We start from the raw sequence: 18,782 nt of genomic DNA, 5'->3' as shown, positions 1-18,782 counted from the left end.
TTCGATGTTAACCTAGCATGTTTTTGGAATGTGGGAGCCAAAAAGTTACCACTTCCACACAAAATAGGAGGAGAACTCATTCATTCATTCATTTTCTACCGCTTATCCTCACAAGGGGGGTGCTGGAGCCTATCCCAGCTGTCTTAAGGGCGAGAGGCGGGGTACACCCTGGACTAGTGGCCAGCCAATCACAGGGCACATATAGACAAACAACCATTCACAGGTTGGAATCGAACTTGGGTCTCCTAGCTGTGTGGCCTGCGTGCTAACCACTCTTCCACCATGCAGCTTTGCTTGAGGGTTGTCCTTTTTAATTCATTTATCCGAGGCACCACCCCTCCACAGTTTGATGCTGCCTTGGGGGGGGGTGGCTGGCTGGTGTGAATGTTAAATGAAACCAGCGTGAGCAGTTTCCAAATGTCCAAACGGGGGATTGGTTACCACTTGGATACAAATGATCAACAAAAACCTCCAGTAGGTCGCTGGAGGGGGGCGGGTGGGGGGTCCGTGGCTGAGTTCACCTGCTCCAAGCACCCAGGAAAGGAACGCTGAGTGCAAGCAACGGGCCGTGACAGATTAGGAAGCGGATGATCCCTACTTATTACCACGTGTTTGCCAATTACATTTTGGTCGGTTTCAGACCTGGGAGGCTCCAGTCTGGTTCATGAGCACTGGAGCGCTGACGGGCTTCTGTTCTGCCAGGTAGCTAATTGCTCTCCCCTGTGGTCTCAGGACTGACTGCTCTTTGATGACACGGCTACTATGGGGACAAAACTGGAGCTCGCTTGGGACTTTTTCCCACAGTGAAAGTTGGACATTTGATGTCACGGCCAAGCCACATGCTTAAATGTTCTCATTTGGCATTTTAGTTCATATCATTAAAGACAAACTATGATATAACGTCAATATTCAGTAGATAATAAATGCAGCGATGTTGGCTAAATGCTCCCCCATGAAGACAAAGCTGTTGTTATGTAATGAAGTTACCAAAAATATGGACGCTTCAGTGGCGGGAAGGCGTTATCAGAAGTTCTGCCGTGCCCAGGGCCTTCAGAATCAGTAGTGCTGGCCCGTGCCATTTATCCAATCCAATCCACTTTATTTATATAGAACATTTTATAAACAGAGTTTCCAAGGTGCTGCACAGTCCAAAACTAAAAGATCTAATAAAAAATAAAATAGATATTAAAATTTAATTTAATTTAATTTAATTTAATTTAATTTAATTTAATTTAATTTAATTTAATTTAATTTAATTTAATTTAAACACTATTAGCGATACAGGGGCTGTTTCCTTAACCAATCAGCTCTTCAGTTGGCCTCACAGGGCCAGCTAGCAGGCGTTCAGCAATTTCATCATTTTTCTGAAAACCACACTTAAGAGTTACGCGGTGCTCTTTATCGGCTCATTATTTTTAATGAGTAGTAGGAAGAAGCAAAGCTTATTAAATCCTACCCCTCCATCTGGTACTTTTACAATCAGTAACTGTTACATTTGTTCACTTCCTGCTTTCCTAATATAGTTTAATTTTTTTTTTTTAATTTTCATTATTTATTATTATTATTATTATTTTGTCACATAATCAGTTCACAGTCCCACATGTCCAAAAGGAGTAGGAAGAAGCAAAACTTATTAAATCCTACCCCTCCATCTGGTACTTTTACAATCAGTAACTGTTACATTTGTTCACTTCCTGCTTTCCTAATATAATTTAAGTTTTTTTAAATTTAAAATTTCTTTAAAATTTTTTAAAAAATTTAAATTTAATTTTTTTTTTAATTTTAAATTTTTTTTAATTTAAAAAATTTTTCAAATTTTAAAATACGATGTGATATGAGCATCCAATGACATAATGGGTAGCATAGTAAGTGTCAATATAGTGATATATATATATAGCACTTCCTTGCTTTTTACTCTTGCTTCCACTTTTGCAGATGGATGTTTTTCAAAACAACGTGATCAGCTCGCCATCTTGCCGCCATCATCCCTACAAAGTAAACGATATGTGCATTTTCCATCACTAATATCAGCCGCTAAAAGCAAAGGCTGCACTCGCAAGGGTAAAACAAGGTCATATTTGATTGTTTCCTGACTGTGTACTCATTTCACTCCGACTTACTGAAATAATGCGACAAATATGAGGCTTGTGCATGAGTCGGCACCCAGGGGAGGAACACACACACACACACACACACACACACTCGCACACACAGAGAATCATAACGTTCAAAAGACACCCAAAGTGCCACTTTACTTAAATTGTCAAACTTACAAAGAAAAGTTCACTCGGTTGACATGGCGTTAAGGAGGCAGAACAAAGAGCCTCTTCTCTGCTCCCACGACTTCATAAGTCCTCCCAGCTCAGGAGCAAAACGCCTTCTTTTAGTGTCCATGCACAGTCAAACAGTCTCAGCAGCCACGACGCCGCGACGCCGGGTACCCCCGGCTTCGCTTGTCTATCGCTCGACAATGCAACTTCCTTCCTCCTGAGATTGGGAGAAGAACCGAAAAAAAGACACCCATAGTAGACAGCATCGACATAGCAAATAAACGTAAAGTATCGTAGCAGCCGATTAGGCGTCACGTTCTGTTGGAGATGCATAGAGCTTGACCCGAGCCAGGTAATTCTCTCTTTTTACAGGAACACGATGAGGAAACATGCAACAACAACGACGACACATCATTAAAATCTCATTGCTACCTGCTCTTTCTGGGACATTCAAGATCAACGGTTAAATAATTTACAATCTTCCGAGTGGTGGATTTTTGAGGAACGGTATTGGACCCGTGGAACGGTACACACAGAATGAAGGAACAATGTTATCTTCTGGCCTGTTGTGTCCATATTTACATCCGATACATTGGCTCATGGGTTTGGGCAAACAGAGAGAAAGATTCGGAAAAAATAACGTGAAAGTCCACGGATGATCGAGATCGCAAAGTTCAAGAGCTAAAAAGATGGACTGCTGGAAAAGAGAGGCTGGAATGGCTTCAAATCTGTGCTGAACGTTTCCTGGTCGGCTGATGACAGTGTGGGGCTGGGGGGCGGAGCTACCAAACGTAGCCCATCTCGTCGTCCTTGTCGTCTTCCTCCTCGTCGTCGTCGTCTTCGGTGGTCCCCCTAGGGTGGATGCGACCCCGTCGTTTCTTCTGACGACTCGGAGAGGCTTCTTCGTCTTGGTCGCCGAGGAGAATGACCGCGCCGCCGCTGCCGAAATCTCCTGATGTTTCCTGATCTTCGTCTGGAAGGAGGAAGGAAAAGCATTCATGCTTCCTGTGTGGAAGTCTTTTGGGTTTGCCATTCTTAAGTGTAAGAATGTTCCGTTCGTTAGCGTTCGGTTTTTCAGTAATTAAATTAAATTAAATTAAATTAAATTAAATTAAATTAAATTAAATTAAATTAAATTAAATTAAATTAAATTAAATTAAATTAAATTAAATTAAATTAAATTAAATTAAATTAAATTAAATTAAATTAAATTAAATTAAAATGTAATTAAAATTTAATTAAATTTAATGACCGAAAAAATGAACGCTTAAAATTAAAATTAAAATTAAAATTAAAATTAAAATTAAAATTAAAATTAAAATTAAAATTAAAATTAAAATTAAAATTAAAATTAAAATTGAAATTGAAATTGAAATTGAAATTAAAATTAAAATTTAAATTAAAATTAATGACCGAAAAAATTAATGCTAACGAACAAATTTAATTTAATTTAATTTAATTTAATTTAATTTAATTTAATTTAATTTAATTTAATTTAATTTAATTTAATTTAATTTAATTTAATTTAATTTAATTTAATTTAATTTAATTTAATTTAATTTAATTTAATTTAATTTAATTTAATTTAATTTAATTTAATTTAATTTAATTTAATTTAATTTAAACACTATTAGCGATACAGGGGCTGTTTCCTTAACCAATCAGATCTTCAGTTGGCCTCACAGGGCCAGCTAGCAGGCGTTCAGCAATTTCATCATTTTTCTGAAAACCACACTTAGAGTTACGCGGTTCTTAAGTGGAAGAAAGTTTCGTTCGTTAGCGTTTGTTTTTTTCGGTCACGACATTACATAATGAAAAAAACGTTGTTTATATTTATATTTATATATAATATATATATTTATATTTGGGGTTGCCATTCTTAAGTGGAAAAATGCTTTGTTCGTTAGCTTTTCGGTCTCGACATTACATAATAATAAAAAAAAATGGCATATCTTATCTTAAGTCAACGTCATTTATATTTTGCATATCCTTTACCAAAACCACACCAGCGCTATTTCTCATTTCCAGGATTGAAACATTGACATTTGCATTCTCCTACTTGACTTTCATCGCGTGGGCGTTTTATCGGCGCTGCAGCCTCCGAGCGGAATATCAGAGGTAGACGCAATCAGACATGTAACTGACCCACTCGGTGTACTCAACACTATCACCTTCCTGCATAACTACTGATGCAATAGGTGAGGGATTTATTTTTTTTTTTACCCCTAAATAAAGTTTTTTTTGAAGTCATCTTATCTTTAACAAAACAAGGTCACAGGAAGAGAAAACACGGCAGTCCTTTTGGAGGAGAGTACTTAGTCTGAGAGACAGCAGAGGGACAGATTGGAGCAAGAACCACAAGGTTCATTCATCTCTGGTGTGTATTTTGTGTGTATTTTGTGTGTATTGGTGTGTATTGTGTGTGTGTCTTACCGCAGTTTGGGTTGCCTTGCTTTCTGGATCCGGCGATCTCATTACCGTATTTATCCACACACCAACACTGTCCAGTGCTGCCGTGACACTGCGTTGGTTTGAAGTATCCCTCTTCGGTACAGCGAGGAATATATGAACCTGAATGTGGATCACAGAGACCGTGTGGGATTCATGGAGTCCATAGATGGGAATGGGAATGTTACGTACAACAGCAGCACATGTTGGGAAAAAAATGCAGCAGTTATTGTGATGTGCAGTTAAAAACACATTCACATACAGCAGGGGTGTCCAAAGTGCGGCACAAGGGCCATTTCAGCACATGGATTTTTTTTATTGGTCTGCAGCACATCCAAATCCATCAATTCTGTATTAATTAATTCATTCATTTTCTATCGCTTTCAGTCGCTAATTAACCTAGCATGTTTTTGGAATGTCGGAGGAAACCGGAGTACCCGGAGAAAACCCACGCATGCACGGGGAGAACATGCAAACTCCACACAGAGATGGCCAAGGGTGGGGAAAGACAAAATAAGAAGCCAAAAAGTTACCACTTCCACACAAAATAGGAGGAGAACTCATTCATTCATTCATTTTCTATCGCTTATTCTTATAAGGATAGTGCTGGAGGGGGTGCTGGAGCCTATCCCAGCTGTCTTCGGGCGAGAGGCAGGGTACACCCCGGACTGTTGGCCAGCCAATCACAGGGCTCATATAGACAAACAACCATTCACACTCACATTATGGTTAATTTCCTAATTAACCTAGCATTTTTTTGGAATGTGGGAGGAAACCGGAGTCCCCGGGAAAAAAAAAAGAAAACACGCATGCATGGGGAGAACATGCAAACTCCACACAGAGATGGCCGAGGGTGAGGAAAGACAAAATAAGAAGCCAAAAATTTACCACTTCCACACAAATTAGGAGGAGAACTCATCAATCTCCCCGTATGGCTGCTAATCCAATCTAAAAACTAAAATCCCTTACCATGCTGTTAACTACTCTCTTCAGAGAGCAGCACAAACTGGGTCTAACAAGGACAGAAAAACGCTGCATATCTGAGAGTGTGCAGTTTAAGAGTAGTATATATATAGTATATATTTAACAGTATAAGGGGCACGGTGCTTTTTATCCCGGATGGTGTAATGGTACGTTCCCCTTTGGGTTGTGTAAAGAAGGCAGGAAGGGCATCAAGCCAAAACCATCCATGCGATTGACTCGCCGTGGCGACCCCTGACAGGGAAAAGCCGTAAGCGAAAGAAAAAAAGAAAACAAGGGCATGCAGATGAGAAGTAGGGTTCTTTTGTGCATATTAAAGATAAATAAATGTACTTTACAAAGTAAACGTATACTAACGTATTCTACTTCAAGATTTTCTCCAATCACATCAAGGACAGCGAGCTGTCATTCACGCTCTAAAACGATGACATTCTTTCAAATGTGATTTCACATGAATATATGCTGATGTGTGTGCTGTCAATCAAACTGACCTATGTTGCTCTTCCTTCGACTCGGATTCTGGATCCTGCTCTTCTCCGCTTGACAAGGCAAACCTACATGCAAACGACATGGTTTCAATGAATAAGGACGACATTTTTCCAACACTGCTTATTAAAACCATGCATATTTTTTTACCCGGCAACAACATCTTGCATCTCTAATTATTGTCATTTTCTTCTAACATCCCCAATTAAATACAATAGACATGTAATTGTGTTTAAAATAGTATCTGACATCTGTTCACTTAATATTATTACCCTATTTGCCAAAAGAGGCAAATTGCTTTGCTCCTTCTGGATTGCCTGAGACGAGGAGGGGGGGAAAAAAGCATTTGTCATCTATTTCTGCTACGTGTGCAATAACGCTCCTCGAGTAGCGTCACAAGGGTCGGAACCGAAATGCAGAGTGAGCATTTTGTTGCTTTAGTTGTATCTTATAATTATTGTGTGAGTATTTCACTGGACTGTGCTGAGTTCAGTGACGGGAGAAAAAATTTCAATTTATTTTCCATAGCAGGGGTGTCCAAAGTGCGGCCCGGCGGCCTTTTGCGAGTCACGGCACATTTAAAAAATATAATTTAACAAAAAAACATATACAGAATTAGCAACTACAATAATAAAGACATGTTGTAATCTAACAGGAACAAGTTGAAAAAAAATAATAGTGAAATATTGAGGAAAAAAATTATTTCTGAAAAAAATTAATTTCAGCAGCATATAGTAGAACTCATATGGATTTTATTTTATTTTTTTCAAAACGGTAACATTATAAAAAACAAACAAAACAACAAATAAAGCTGATTTCAGGCAGAATCCACCCTGGTCTGGTCGCCAGCCAATCACAGAGAGTTCTAATGTTACAGGAATAAATTTCAATTTACTTTACATAGCAGGGGTGTCCAAAGTGCGGCCCGGGGGCCTTTTGTGAGTCCCGGCACATTTAAGAATATAATTTAACAAAAAATAAAAAATACAAAATTGGCAACTACAAGAATAAAGACATGTTGTAATCGAACAGGAACAAGTTGAAAAAAAAAATAATAGTGAAATATTAAGGAAAAAAAAATTCTGAAAAAAATAAATTTCAGTAGCATATAGTAGAACTAATATGGATTTTATTTATTTTTTTTTTCAAAACGGTAACATCATGAAAAACAAACAAAACAACAAATAAAGCTGACTTCAGTCACCAGCCAATTGCAGCATTCTAATGTTATAGGAATAATTCAATATATTATGGGATTAAAGTGCAAAATGGGCCTTGCATCCTCCCATTTTTCACGACGTGGCCGTCGAGGGGGGGGGGGGGGGGGGGCGTTTGGACACCCCCGTTCTCCAATATGTGCCAAAAACGTTACCTTCAGGCTTCTGGAAGCAGTAGCACCACTCGTTGTTTGACAGCTTGCCGTCCTTGAAGGAGTCGCAGGAGTTGAACAGCGGCTTCATGCACACCTCGTATTTATCCATGTAGATGGCGCTCAGCTCCGACTCGTCAAGCAGGAGGTCAAAGTTCATGTCTAGTTTGTTGAACATCCAGCCCAGTGAGTCTTTGCATATGGGCAAGATGCTAGTGTCGAAGTCTAAAAATGTCGGGGAAACAAACATGCGGGACATGTGAGAGAGCGTGGAACATGGCGGGGTGCTTGTGTGTCTTGTCTTTGACAACGAGCGCACCATGTGTGTGTGTGTGTGTATGTTATATGTGTGAGTTGTGTTGAGACATGTTGACACGGGTAGAGAACAGAGCGGGGTCGCTGTCAGCATCGCTAGCATCTCTCATGAGGATCAGAAAGCTGTGGTAGAGAAACGCACACACACACACACACACACATACACACACACACACACAATATATCGTCGAGCTGATGTACTCACGTCCATTGGCTGAGTCGGAGCCGTCAGAGGATTTGAGGTCTCTGTTGGCATCGAGGTGAAGGACTCCAAACCAGTCCTTGAGTCTGGCAGCCAGACTGTGGAGCTCTGCATCGTTGCACACTACACACACACACACATATATACACACACACATATACACACAATATATTCATCAGAGAGGACAGTATCGACTGCGAAAAATGAAATATTCTATTCTAGTGTTCATCAAGGTAATTTAACATAAATAAATCTCTCATCAATGTAATTTGTCCTTCAATGTTTTGGACTGTTTTTGTCTGTGCTCTGTTTTTAGCCTTGTTTTTAGCCCTGAATGAATGTATGAATATTGTATTTTAATACATCTTTTACTCTGTTTTTACTCAACCCTGGACTGGTGGCCAGCCAATCACAGGGCACATATAGACAAACAACCATTCACACTCACATTCATACCTATGGACAATTTGGAGTCGCTAATTAACCTAGCATGTTTTTGGAATGTGGGAGGAAACCCGGAGTACCCGGAAAAAAACCCACTCATGCACGAGGAGAACATGCAAACTCCACACAGAGATGGCCGAGGGTGGGGAAAGACAAAATAAGAAGCCAAAAAGTTACCACTTCCACACAAAATAGGAGGAGAACTCATTCATTCATTCATTTTAGACGTAAACATAGACTTTCTTTATTGTCATTGCAAAATAACACAGCAGTGAAATTGTTAACGAAATGTGGGATTGAACTCGGGTCTCCTAGCTGTGAGGTCTGCGCGCTAACCACTCGACCGCCGTGCAGTTCACAAATTTATTTATGCATTTATAATTGTAACTTATAATTATTATTTATATTATTTAATATAATATAAATAATAATAATATACTATAATACTATAAGAATATAAGAATATAATATAAATAATATATTATTTAATAACACATCATAGTCAACCACAAAACATCAATCATTAAATAATAATCATTAATAATAATAATATAATACGATAATACTATAATACTAATATACTAATATGCTAGTATACTAATATACCAATATGCTAATATAATAATATAATAATATAATAATATAATATAAATAATATATTATTTAATAACACATCATAGTCAACCACAAAACATCAATCATTAAATAATAATCATTAATAATAATAATATAATACTATAATACAATATAATAATATACTAATATAATATAATATAATAATATAATAAAAAATAATAAAAAATATAATATAAATAATATATTATTTAATAACACATCATAGTCAACCACAAAACAGCAATCATTCGTTCAAAAATTTAAAAAAATGTTGCGTTTGAACCTCAATTTGGGGGTGTGTGGGGGGGTGTACCCATTGGAGCCCTATTGGTGTCCAATATGTTTGGGTTTCTTTGGGAATTGATTTGAGGCTGCCAACCACTGGGTGCAACAAGATAAACAACGTTGGGTCAAAAGAGCAACTCCTCACAGAATATTTCAGTGAGTCCATCTGCAGCCGAGATAACGTTTCAAAATACAAACAACATAGAAGGATCCACTTCCATCTCCAAAAACTGAAGTGGAGTCTCTTTATTGAAGTTACAACCAAAAGAAAAACCTCTCTTGATTGCTTTTCATTCCGACGTTACTTCCTTGTCCGGCATTCATTCACGGAATCACTTTGTAGCCAGCTTCCTCATTTCCCACCTTGCTCTCCATGCATTTCCTGAGTGTCATACCTAAGGAACATTCATCACAGCCGCCTGGACCTATCTCACCTTCCGTTTCTTTCCTCAACTAAATTGCTTTGAGTGCTTCATTTCCCATCTCTGCCCTTACACACGTCGCCGTATAAACTCCAAAGATAAGTGCTTCTGTGTCTGGCTTTGATATCCACTCGCCGTGTCTTCTTCTTCCACCTCCTTTCCAGCTCACCCTCTCCACTGTCTGCTACCTGCACGGCAACGCCAGTCTCAATGGACCCTCTTTGGTCTTTCCCTTGGTGTGATGCTAATTTCTTCAGACAGACCAGACCAGGCTTACTTCCATAAGCGTTGTTTTTTTTTGGTGGTTTATAGTAATGGTAATGGTTTTATTTCATTTGAACATGCATTAGATGACAATTGAATGCATCACATAATCAGTTCACAGTTCCACATGTCCAAAAGGAGTAGGAAGAAGCAAAGCTTATTAAATCCTACCCCTCCATTTAGTACTTTTACAATATGTAACTGTTACATTTGTTCACTTCCTGCTTTCCATAATACAGTTTAAGGTTTTTTTTATTTTTTATTTTTTTATAATGTACCTCGTACCTAAGTACGAGCATAAAGGAAAGGAGCATAAGCTCTATCTAGCGTATGGAACATTTAAAGCTGTTCCATAGAACAACGGCATGAAGAGAGTGAGCCCTTTTGTCAGTCGTACGGTCTCTTTGTCTCGGTGGGTGGAGGCGGGGCCGCTAGCATACACACAAGTACTGGAAATTATGGTAATAGTAATGGTTTAATTTCATATCAGTTCACAGTTCCACATGTCCAAAAGGAGTAGGAAGAAGCAAAGCTTATTAAATCCTTACCCCTCCATCTGGTACTTTTACAATCAGTAACTGTTACATTTGTTCACTTCCTGCTTTCCTAATATATTTAAAATTAAAATTAAAATTAAAATTAAAATTAAAATTAAAATTAAAATTAAAATTAAAATTAAAATTAAAATTAAAATTAAAATTAAAATTAAAATTAAAATTAAAATTAAAATTAAAATTAGGAAAGCAGGAAGTGAACAAATGTAACAGTTAAAATTAAAATTTTAATTTTTTTTATTTTTAATTTTATTTTATTTTTGTCACGTACCGAAGTACAAGTTCAAGACTCTTCATCCTTGTATTTAGCAAACATCAACTGCTTGTATTGTTTCTTGAATTGGCTCATCGTTGTGCATTGTTTGACTTCCTTACTCAATCCATTCCATAGTTTGATTCCACATACTGAAATGCTATGGCTAGCATAACGTAGTCCTAGCATAGAAGTGTTTTCAAATTGGATGACATTTTAAGGTAATCCAATACTTCTCTACAAGAGAGGAAAAATATGATTTAAAAAATACACACAAAAAAAATCTGGAAATAAAAACATGTATGCAAAGCGGAGTGCGGCTTGTTGGCTCGTTGGCAGTTCCTCATGTGTTTTTTCCGAGCCACAACATCGGCAAGAGTGATTGAACGCGTAAAGAGGGCTTCTCATGGGTGAAAAATGGAGTGCAGTACTTGACAGGCAGAAAACAAGTCAACACTGTTATTGTCCAAATACCTGGCAACACAAGCGAGTCGCTTTGGAGCGACTGGCTCCGAAGCGTCAATATTTAGTGTGAGCGCCATAGTCGATCATTGCCTTAATCCTCTTGGGCATGGAAAAAAAAAATACCGATGAAAAATAAGAATTCAGGAAGAAGTAAGATGTCATCCCCCATAATGATTATTTAATTAGTACTGCCGCTGAATGTATGTCGTTTAGGACACAGAGTATGGAAAACGGTGAGTCGTCTTCACCTTGAGACGCCGGGAAAAACTAAAGCATGAGGTGACACTTCTTAACAAGCTTCACGAGGAGATAGGAGGACGGCGGGTCAGTTTCATTAAAAAGATACAACAGTGTGTTGGATTTAGTTTGACCTTTGACACCGGCACAATCTCACAGCCGAGATAATGATCGGGAATACGCTGCTTCTTTTACAGGCGTTCAACAATCCCTCCTCCCGATGCTATGACAACACTCAACATTTATTTTAAGAATTGGACACACATTGTATATTGTAAGAATAGCCTAGAATGGGAGGGGGGGGGACTGTCGTAATTCCAACTGGAGATGTAGTCGCTTTTTCTAATTTTTTTTTGTGCTCACTGTGTCAGACCAATCACTGATATATACCGTATTTTCCGGACTATAAGTTGCACTTTTTTTCATAGGGTCTCAAACACGCGGCCCGTGGGCCAAATGTGGCCCCGCAGGACACTAGTTTGAGGCCCCCGCCTTGATATGAAAGTTTGATATGGATGGTATCATGTACCCAGAAAAAAATTATTACGTTTGATTAATGTTCATGTTAAAGGTTAAATAACTGTTAATAGTTATCCCTCCTATCCGTGTGGAAGTGGTAAGTTTTTGGCTATTTAAGTTGAAAGGAAATAACTTGAAGGCTACCGTTTAGGTCGCTAGCTCTCTAGTTTGCGAGTTAGCATGTGTCTCAAGACCCTGCAGAGCAGAACCACAAGTGCAGATAAAATGATGAGTTTAATGAAATAACAGCGGCAGCAGGATGACACAACAACAACAACAACAACAACAACAATAACTACCAAACAAGCCAAACCAAAGACAATGAAGCCACAAAAGAAAGAGCACACCTGAACTAAATAGAGAGTGTGAAATTAGAGACAGGTGCGTCAAATGAGCCAGGAGAAAGAAAACAGAAGGGAACAAGACAGGAAGTAGTTAGAAAATAAGGGCATGGACGCCCACATCGGGACATTTTCTTCCTAATTATGCATTTTTTGCCTTGTGCGACTTACATTCCAGAGCGACTTATGTATGTTTTTTTTCTTTGTAATTATGCACTTTTGGCCTTGTGTGACTTATATTCCAGAGCGACTTATGTATGTTTTTTTTTTCCTAAGTCTGCACTTTTGGCCTTGTGCGACTTATGTATGTTTTTTTCTTCCTTATTATGCATTTTTGGCCTCGTGCAACTTATACTCCTGTGCGACTTATATATGTTATTTTCTTACTAATTATGCATTTTTGGCCTTGTGCGACTTATACGCCAGTGCGACTTATGTATGTTTTTTTCTTCCAAATTATGCATTTTTGGCCTTGTGCGACTTATACTCCAGTGCGACTTATGTATGTTTTTTTTCTTCCTAATTATGCACTTTTGGCCTTGTGCGACTTATACTCCAGTTCGACTTATGTATGTTTTTTTTTTTGCAAATTATGCACTTTTGGCCTTGTGCGACTTATAATCCAGTGTGACTTATGTATGTTTTTTTCTACCGAGTTATGCAGTTTTGGCCTTGTGCGACTTATACTCCAGTGCGACTTATGTATGTTTTTTCTTCCTAATTATGCACTTTTGGCCTTTTGCGACTTATACGCCAGTGTGACTTATGTATGTTTTTTTCTACCAAATTATGCACTTTTAGCCTTGTGCGAGTTATACTCCGGAGCGACTTATATTCCAGAAAATACAGTACACGTATGTAAAATGTCAACTTTTATTTTTTGTCTGCACCATCACAATTCAACATTTAACTTTAAAGGTAAAATAAGTATAAAGAAAGCTTTTCAAGCACAATGAATCATTTCTGGTTTGTAAAATATAACGGGTAAAAGCAGAGCCCAATCGATCAACCTCTGCCCTACAAAACCTCCTAGTTTCAGGTCACGGGACGTTGCAGGTGACGGAACATTAAGCCTCAGTAATGGAAAAAAGGCCAAGCCAAAAAGCTAACTCTTTATCACCCGAATGAAAGTGTTTGTCTTTTATCCCCTCAAAAATTCTCCCAACTTCCTGTAAAATAAATCCGCTAACCGCGTTTATCTTATTTAATGCTCACATTCTGTTTTCAACTATGGAAGCAGTGGACCCGTTCTCACAGAACATGGCGGCGTATCACGGGCCATTGAAGACCTCATTAAGGTGCGTTTCATTACCGAGTGCGTTTCTAATTAAGGTGATAGTTTATGCTAAAGAGACATTGTAATTAAGGCTGTACCGTTAGATGTACGTGTAGCTTAACAATCTCGGGGTGGCACATACGTAGTACACTACATAGTACTTATCACACAGCATTACATAAAAGCAAATTTGAGGAGGGTATATGATATATATATTTACTATCCGTCAAGGTGTTAAATAAAAAAAAAAATGCATATAAAAAACAACTTTCAGATGGTTTGAATCCACATGTGTGTGTCGCATCTCTATGTTTACTGATTCTTCCAAAGGTTCAACTCTTATCATCATAATGCAATCTGCCACACACACACACACACACATGCACACACCTATAGCGCCATCTCCATCTGTTTACCATTCTGAGCTGATGTGAGATCGTATCAAGTTGGGAGACAACACAGTCACACACGATGATATTCAGTAAAAAAAAAAAAAAAAAAAAAAAAAGGGAATCTGGGAACGTGTCGGAATGGGGGACATTAAGGACGACTGCATTTAAAAAGCCGACTTACTGAGTGAAAGGAGAAAGCCAGACAAATAGATTCTGTTCCCAGAGTCCCACTGTCTGCAATCCATACATAAGTAGACCTCGGTCTGTTAGCTTTCGATATCGCTTAGCGGTGAAAGAAATTAATTCTATGCAGTACAGCCTGAGCTAGCTAGAGCACGGGTGTCCAAAGTGCGGCTGCTGGATGATTTTTGCCTCATTCTCACCGAGTCATGAAAGAGTAACAGTAAAAGAAGCTGCTATAAAAGATATACCATATTGTTTTTTGTAGCATATGATGAACATTGGGAGGCACAGTGGACGAGTGGTTAGCGTGGTTAGACAAGAGTTCAATTCCAGTGTGGAGTTAGCATGTTCTCCCCGTGCATGCGTGGGTTTTTTCCGGGTACTCCGGTTTCCTCCCACATTCCAAAAACATGCTAGGTTAATTAGCGACTCCAAATTGTCCATAGGTATGAATGTGAGTGTGAATGGTTGTTTGTCTATATGTGCCCTGTGATTGGCTGGCCACCAGTCCAGGGAGTACCCCGCTTGCTCTTGACTGAAGACAACTGGGATAGGCTCCAGCACCCCCGCAACCCTTGTAAGGAAAAGCGGTAGAAAATGAATGAATGAATGAGTTCTCCTCCTATTTTGTGTGGAAGTGGTAACTTTTTGGTTTCTTATTTTGTTTTTCCCCACCCTTGGCCATCTCTGTGTGGAGTTAGCATGTTCTCCCCGGGTACTCCGGTTTCTTCCCACATTCCAAAAAAATGCTAGGTTAATTAGCGACTCCAAATTGTCCATAGGTATGAATGTGAGTGTGAATGGTTGTTTGTCTATATGTGCCCTGTGATTGGCTGGCGACCAGTCCAGGTTGTACCCCACCTCTCCAGCACTCCCGCGACCCTCGTGAGGATAAGCGGTAGAAAATGAATGAATGAATGAGTTCTCCTCCTAATTTGTGTGGAAGTGGTAACTTTTTGGCTTCTTATTTTGTCTTTCCCCACCCTCGGCCATGTCTGTGTGGAGTTTGCATGTTCTCCCCGTGCATGCGTGGGTTTTCTACGGATACTCCGGTTTCCTCCCACAGTCCAAAAACATGCTAGGTTAATTAGCGACTCCAAATTGTCCATAGATATGAATGTGAGTGTGAATGGTTGTTTGATTATATGTGCCCTGTGATTGGCTGGCCACCAGTCCAGTGTGTACCCCGCCTCTCGCTCAAAGACAGCTGGGATAGGCTCCAGCACCCCTGTGACCCCCGTGAGGAAAAAGCGGTAGAAAATGAATGAATGAATGATGAACATTTTCCTTAGGAATATTAATAGAAGAGTACACGGATGGATACGGCAGACAGGCAGACAATGGATAGACTGATGTAGGGAGTAAGACTCCTCATCCTCATCATCTCCCAACTCCCACAACGGGGAAAGGGAGGAACTTTGTAACAATAACAATCCATCCTTTTTTGTGCTGCCCCACTTTAGATTGCATTTCTCCGTCGGAATCTCTCCATCTATCAGACAAAATCCTATTTTTATGACAAACAACAAGACACACAGCCTCACTCCATCACTGCTCGCCGTAGCTGTCAGAGACATGGAGTGAAGAGGAAAAAAAATAATACGAATGAGCGAAGCGGGGAGTGGAAAGCAATGGGAATGCTGAGAATATTTTTGAGGGATCACTACAAAGAAGCTTGAGTTCAAAAACGGCTGAAATAAACGATAAACTCAATTCAAGTTCAGTTCTAGTTCTACCCGCTGCTCATCCCTACCATGACAAACAAAATACGGAATGTACTCACCGGTCCTGTCGGTTTTCCGTGGCGGTTTGCTAAGCGCCGGTCCAGGCAAACACGGACACGCTCCATCGCATTTCACGGAGATCATCTTCCCAGAGAGGCAACTCTGGAATTCCAGCTTACACTGCACGGACAAAACACAATTTGTTGGGAATTCACATGCAAATGAAGCGGAACTTTTCCTAATCTAGCCAATCAAAAGGTTCGGATGAAAACCAAACCCAATTTTTTGTCACCAAATCCAGTCAAATATCTTACTTTTATTTTTTCTACACAAAATAAGATGAAAAATAAATAAACAAATCAAGAATAAAGAAAATCAATCAGTAATAAATAAATATAATAATAATAATAAAAACTTAAGAAACCACATATAGTTGGTGGGTAGACAAATTATTTTTTTCAGATTAAAATGAACAAAGCATTATTAGAGCCCTGTAGACATGACAAAACACGACTATAGTCACATTTATACTCTTTTTATTTACAACATATTGCGCAACTGCAGGGTCTTGAGACACATGCTAACTCGCAAACTAGAGAGCTAGCGACCCAAAACGGTAGCCTTCAAGTTATTTCCTTTCAACTTAAATAGCCAAAAACTTACCACTTCCACACGGATAGGGAGGATAACTATTAACAGTTATTTAACCTTTAACATGAACATGAATCAAACGTAATAATTTTTTCTGGGTACATGATACCATACAGCATCCATATCAAACTTTAAACATTAAACTTTCATATCAAGGCGGGGGCCTCAAACTAGTGTCCTGCGGGCCACATTTGGCCCGCGGGCCGCGTGTTTGAGACCCCTGTAGTAGATATTCCAAAAAAAACCAAAAACCAAATAAAGAACAAGATATAACTTTTCCCACTTTAATGATGCACCGGTGATGAAAAAAAAATCTATTTAAAAAAAAAATGAAAAAAAATAAAATTATCTAGACCACTTGGTGGTCTAGATAATTTTGTCGGACAGAAATGTCGGACAGTTCTTCAGTCTCTTGCACTCAGGATTTGAATTTCGGCGATGTGGAAGGCTAGTTGCTACATATTGTATTGCAAAACAATTTTTTGTATTATTTTGATACGTTAATATGGTGTTTATTGTTATTTACTAGCAAAGGAAGGGGATTGCTTGGATTGTATCCAGGATGAGCGTCCATGCATGGACTTGAGTATGAGAATGTTGTCTGCGGGCCTGTTCACCTGTGGTGTCGTTGTAATCGTGGTGTGTAGTCTAGTATTTAGGCGCAGGCCACAAAAGGCCCGCGGGCCGTCATTTGGCCACCCCTGCTATAGCCCAATGTCATGTCCCTAAACTAAAAACTGACTGCAGTCATTCTATACCAGCCAAGAACGGTCGTAGAATCTTCGTGTTAATTCGTAGGTTTCGATATCTCAAGTGCGGACATCCACTCTACCGATTTCTAGGAGGTATGCCGCTCACTTCCTGCCAGCGCCGAGGGACCGAAATATTCAAGGAGAGACCAGACGAAGAAGAGCAAGGCTAAGAAATCCCTCAGCTCTCTGCAGCAATTCAACCCGAGTCTCCAAAAAGCAGGACGTTTTGTCGTGTACGTGTCCCGAGCTAATCCATGCTACATTATTACCGCTACATTACACACCCCCTTCTCATTGCATCATATTAAATACACAATACTTACGTAGTATCTCCTGAAAATAGCCTCGGCACGGCGGCTAAAGTCAAGTCTATTACTTCGCTGCTCCGACTCGGCTGCTAAAACCCAGTTTCATTAAAACCACATTAACCCCCGGAGAGTGACAACTATAAAGATTCATGGGACGTCTCCGTGTGCAGCCTGTGACTGAGGGAGGTCATCTATCCATTTCCTGGACTTCCTGTTTTACTGTCTCCTTCCCTGGACGGCTAATTCAATATGTGGACCGCTGCAGAGGCTCAGGGATTTTATCAACAAATGTAATTAAAAGGTGGGCTCCATTTTTTGCTTCCACGTCAAAACAAACAACAAATTTAACAAAGTTATGACGCGTCGGGCAGATGTATCGATTTTTTTTTACGATGTTGTTGATTTGCAACGTCACCGCAACATATACTGAGGTATTGCATTACAACTCATGCAAAATTATATGTTATGTGTACACTTTTAAGAAAAGTACAATGAAGAAATATAAGAAATATTTATAATATATAAGATATGTTATATAAAATAAAATATTATTGTATTATATAAAATAAGAAAAAAATATAGAATAAGAAATAAAAAAATAATAGACCAGAAAAAAGAAGAAATATTTAATTCAAGAAACAATACAAACAGTTGATGTTAAAAAAAATGACGTGACAAAAAATAAAAAAAATTAAAAAAAAATTAAAAAACTTAATAAAAAATGTAATAAAAAAATTAATAAAATAAATTAATAAATAAAATAAATTTGCTAAATACAAGGATGAAGAGTCTTGAACCAGTCATGATGTGCTATATATATCACTATATTGACACTTACTATGGTACCCATTATGTCATTGGATGCTCATATCACCTTGTACTTCGGTACATGAAAAATTAAAATTAAAATTAAAATTAAAATTAAAATTAAAATTAAAATTAAAATTAAAATTAAAATTAAAATTAAAATTAAAATTAAAATTAAAATTAAAATTAAAATTAAAATTAAAATTAAAATTAAAATTA

At 38.4% G+C, this 18,782-nt stretch overlaps 1 protein-coding gene across 2 annotated transcripts in view; it reads right to left on the bottom strand.

Annotated features, from left to right (window-relative positions):
* Nucleotides 1–1,979: 1,979 nt before the first annotated feature.
* Nucleotides 1,980–18,782, bottom strand: part of spock1 (SPARC (osteonectin), cwcv and kazal like domains proteoglycan 1) — a 73,764-nt gene continuing 56,961 nt past the window's right edge. The window contains exons 6-11 of one of the 2 annotated variants that reach the window (XM_058063046.1): nt 16,105–16,225; nt 8,075–8,194; nt 7,558–7,779; nt 6,191–6,253; nt 4,704–4,841; nt 1,980–3,243 (exon numbers count right to left, since the gene is read on the bottom strand). In XM_058063046.1, the coding sequence (XP_057919029.1) occupies nt 3,053–3,243; nt 4,704–4,841; nt 6,191–6,253; nt 7,558–7,779; nt 8,075–8,194; nt 16,105–16,225 (855 nt within the window). In that variant the 3' untranslated portion in view covers nt 1,980–3,052. The remainder of the gene's footprint in view (nt 3,244–4,703; nt 4,842–6,190; nt 6,254–7,557; nt 7,780–8,074; nt 8,195–16,104; nt 16,226–18,782) is intronic. The other variant, XM_058063045.1, reaches the window with a different exon arrangement.

Source organism: Doryrhamphus excisus, chromosome 23 (assembly GCF_030265055.1).
Source record: "Doryrhamphus excisus isolate RoL2022-K1 chromosome 23, RoL_Dexc_1.0, whole genome shotgun sequence".
NCBI lineage: Eukaryota > Metazoa > Chordata > Actinopteri > Syngnathiformes > Syngnathidae > Doryrhamphus > Doryrhamphus excisus.
The sequence above is the reverse complement of the archived record's forward strand: the minus strand, read 5'-3'. Positions and strand labels throughout refer to the sequence as shown.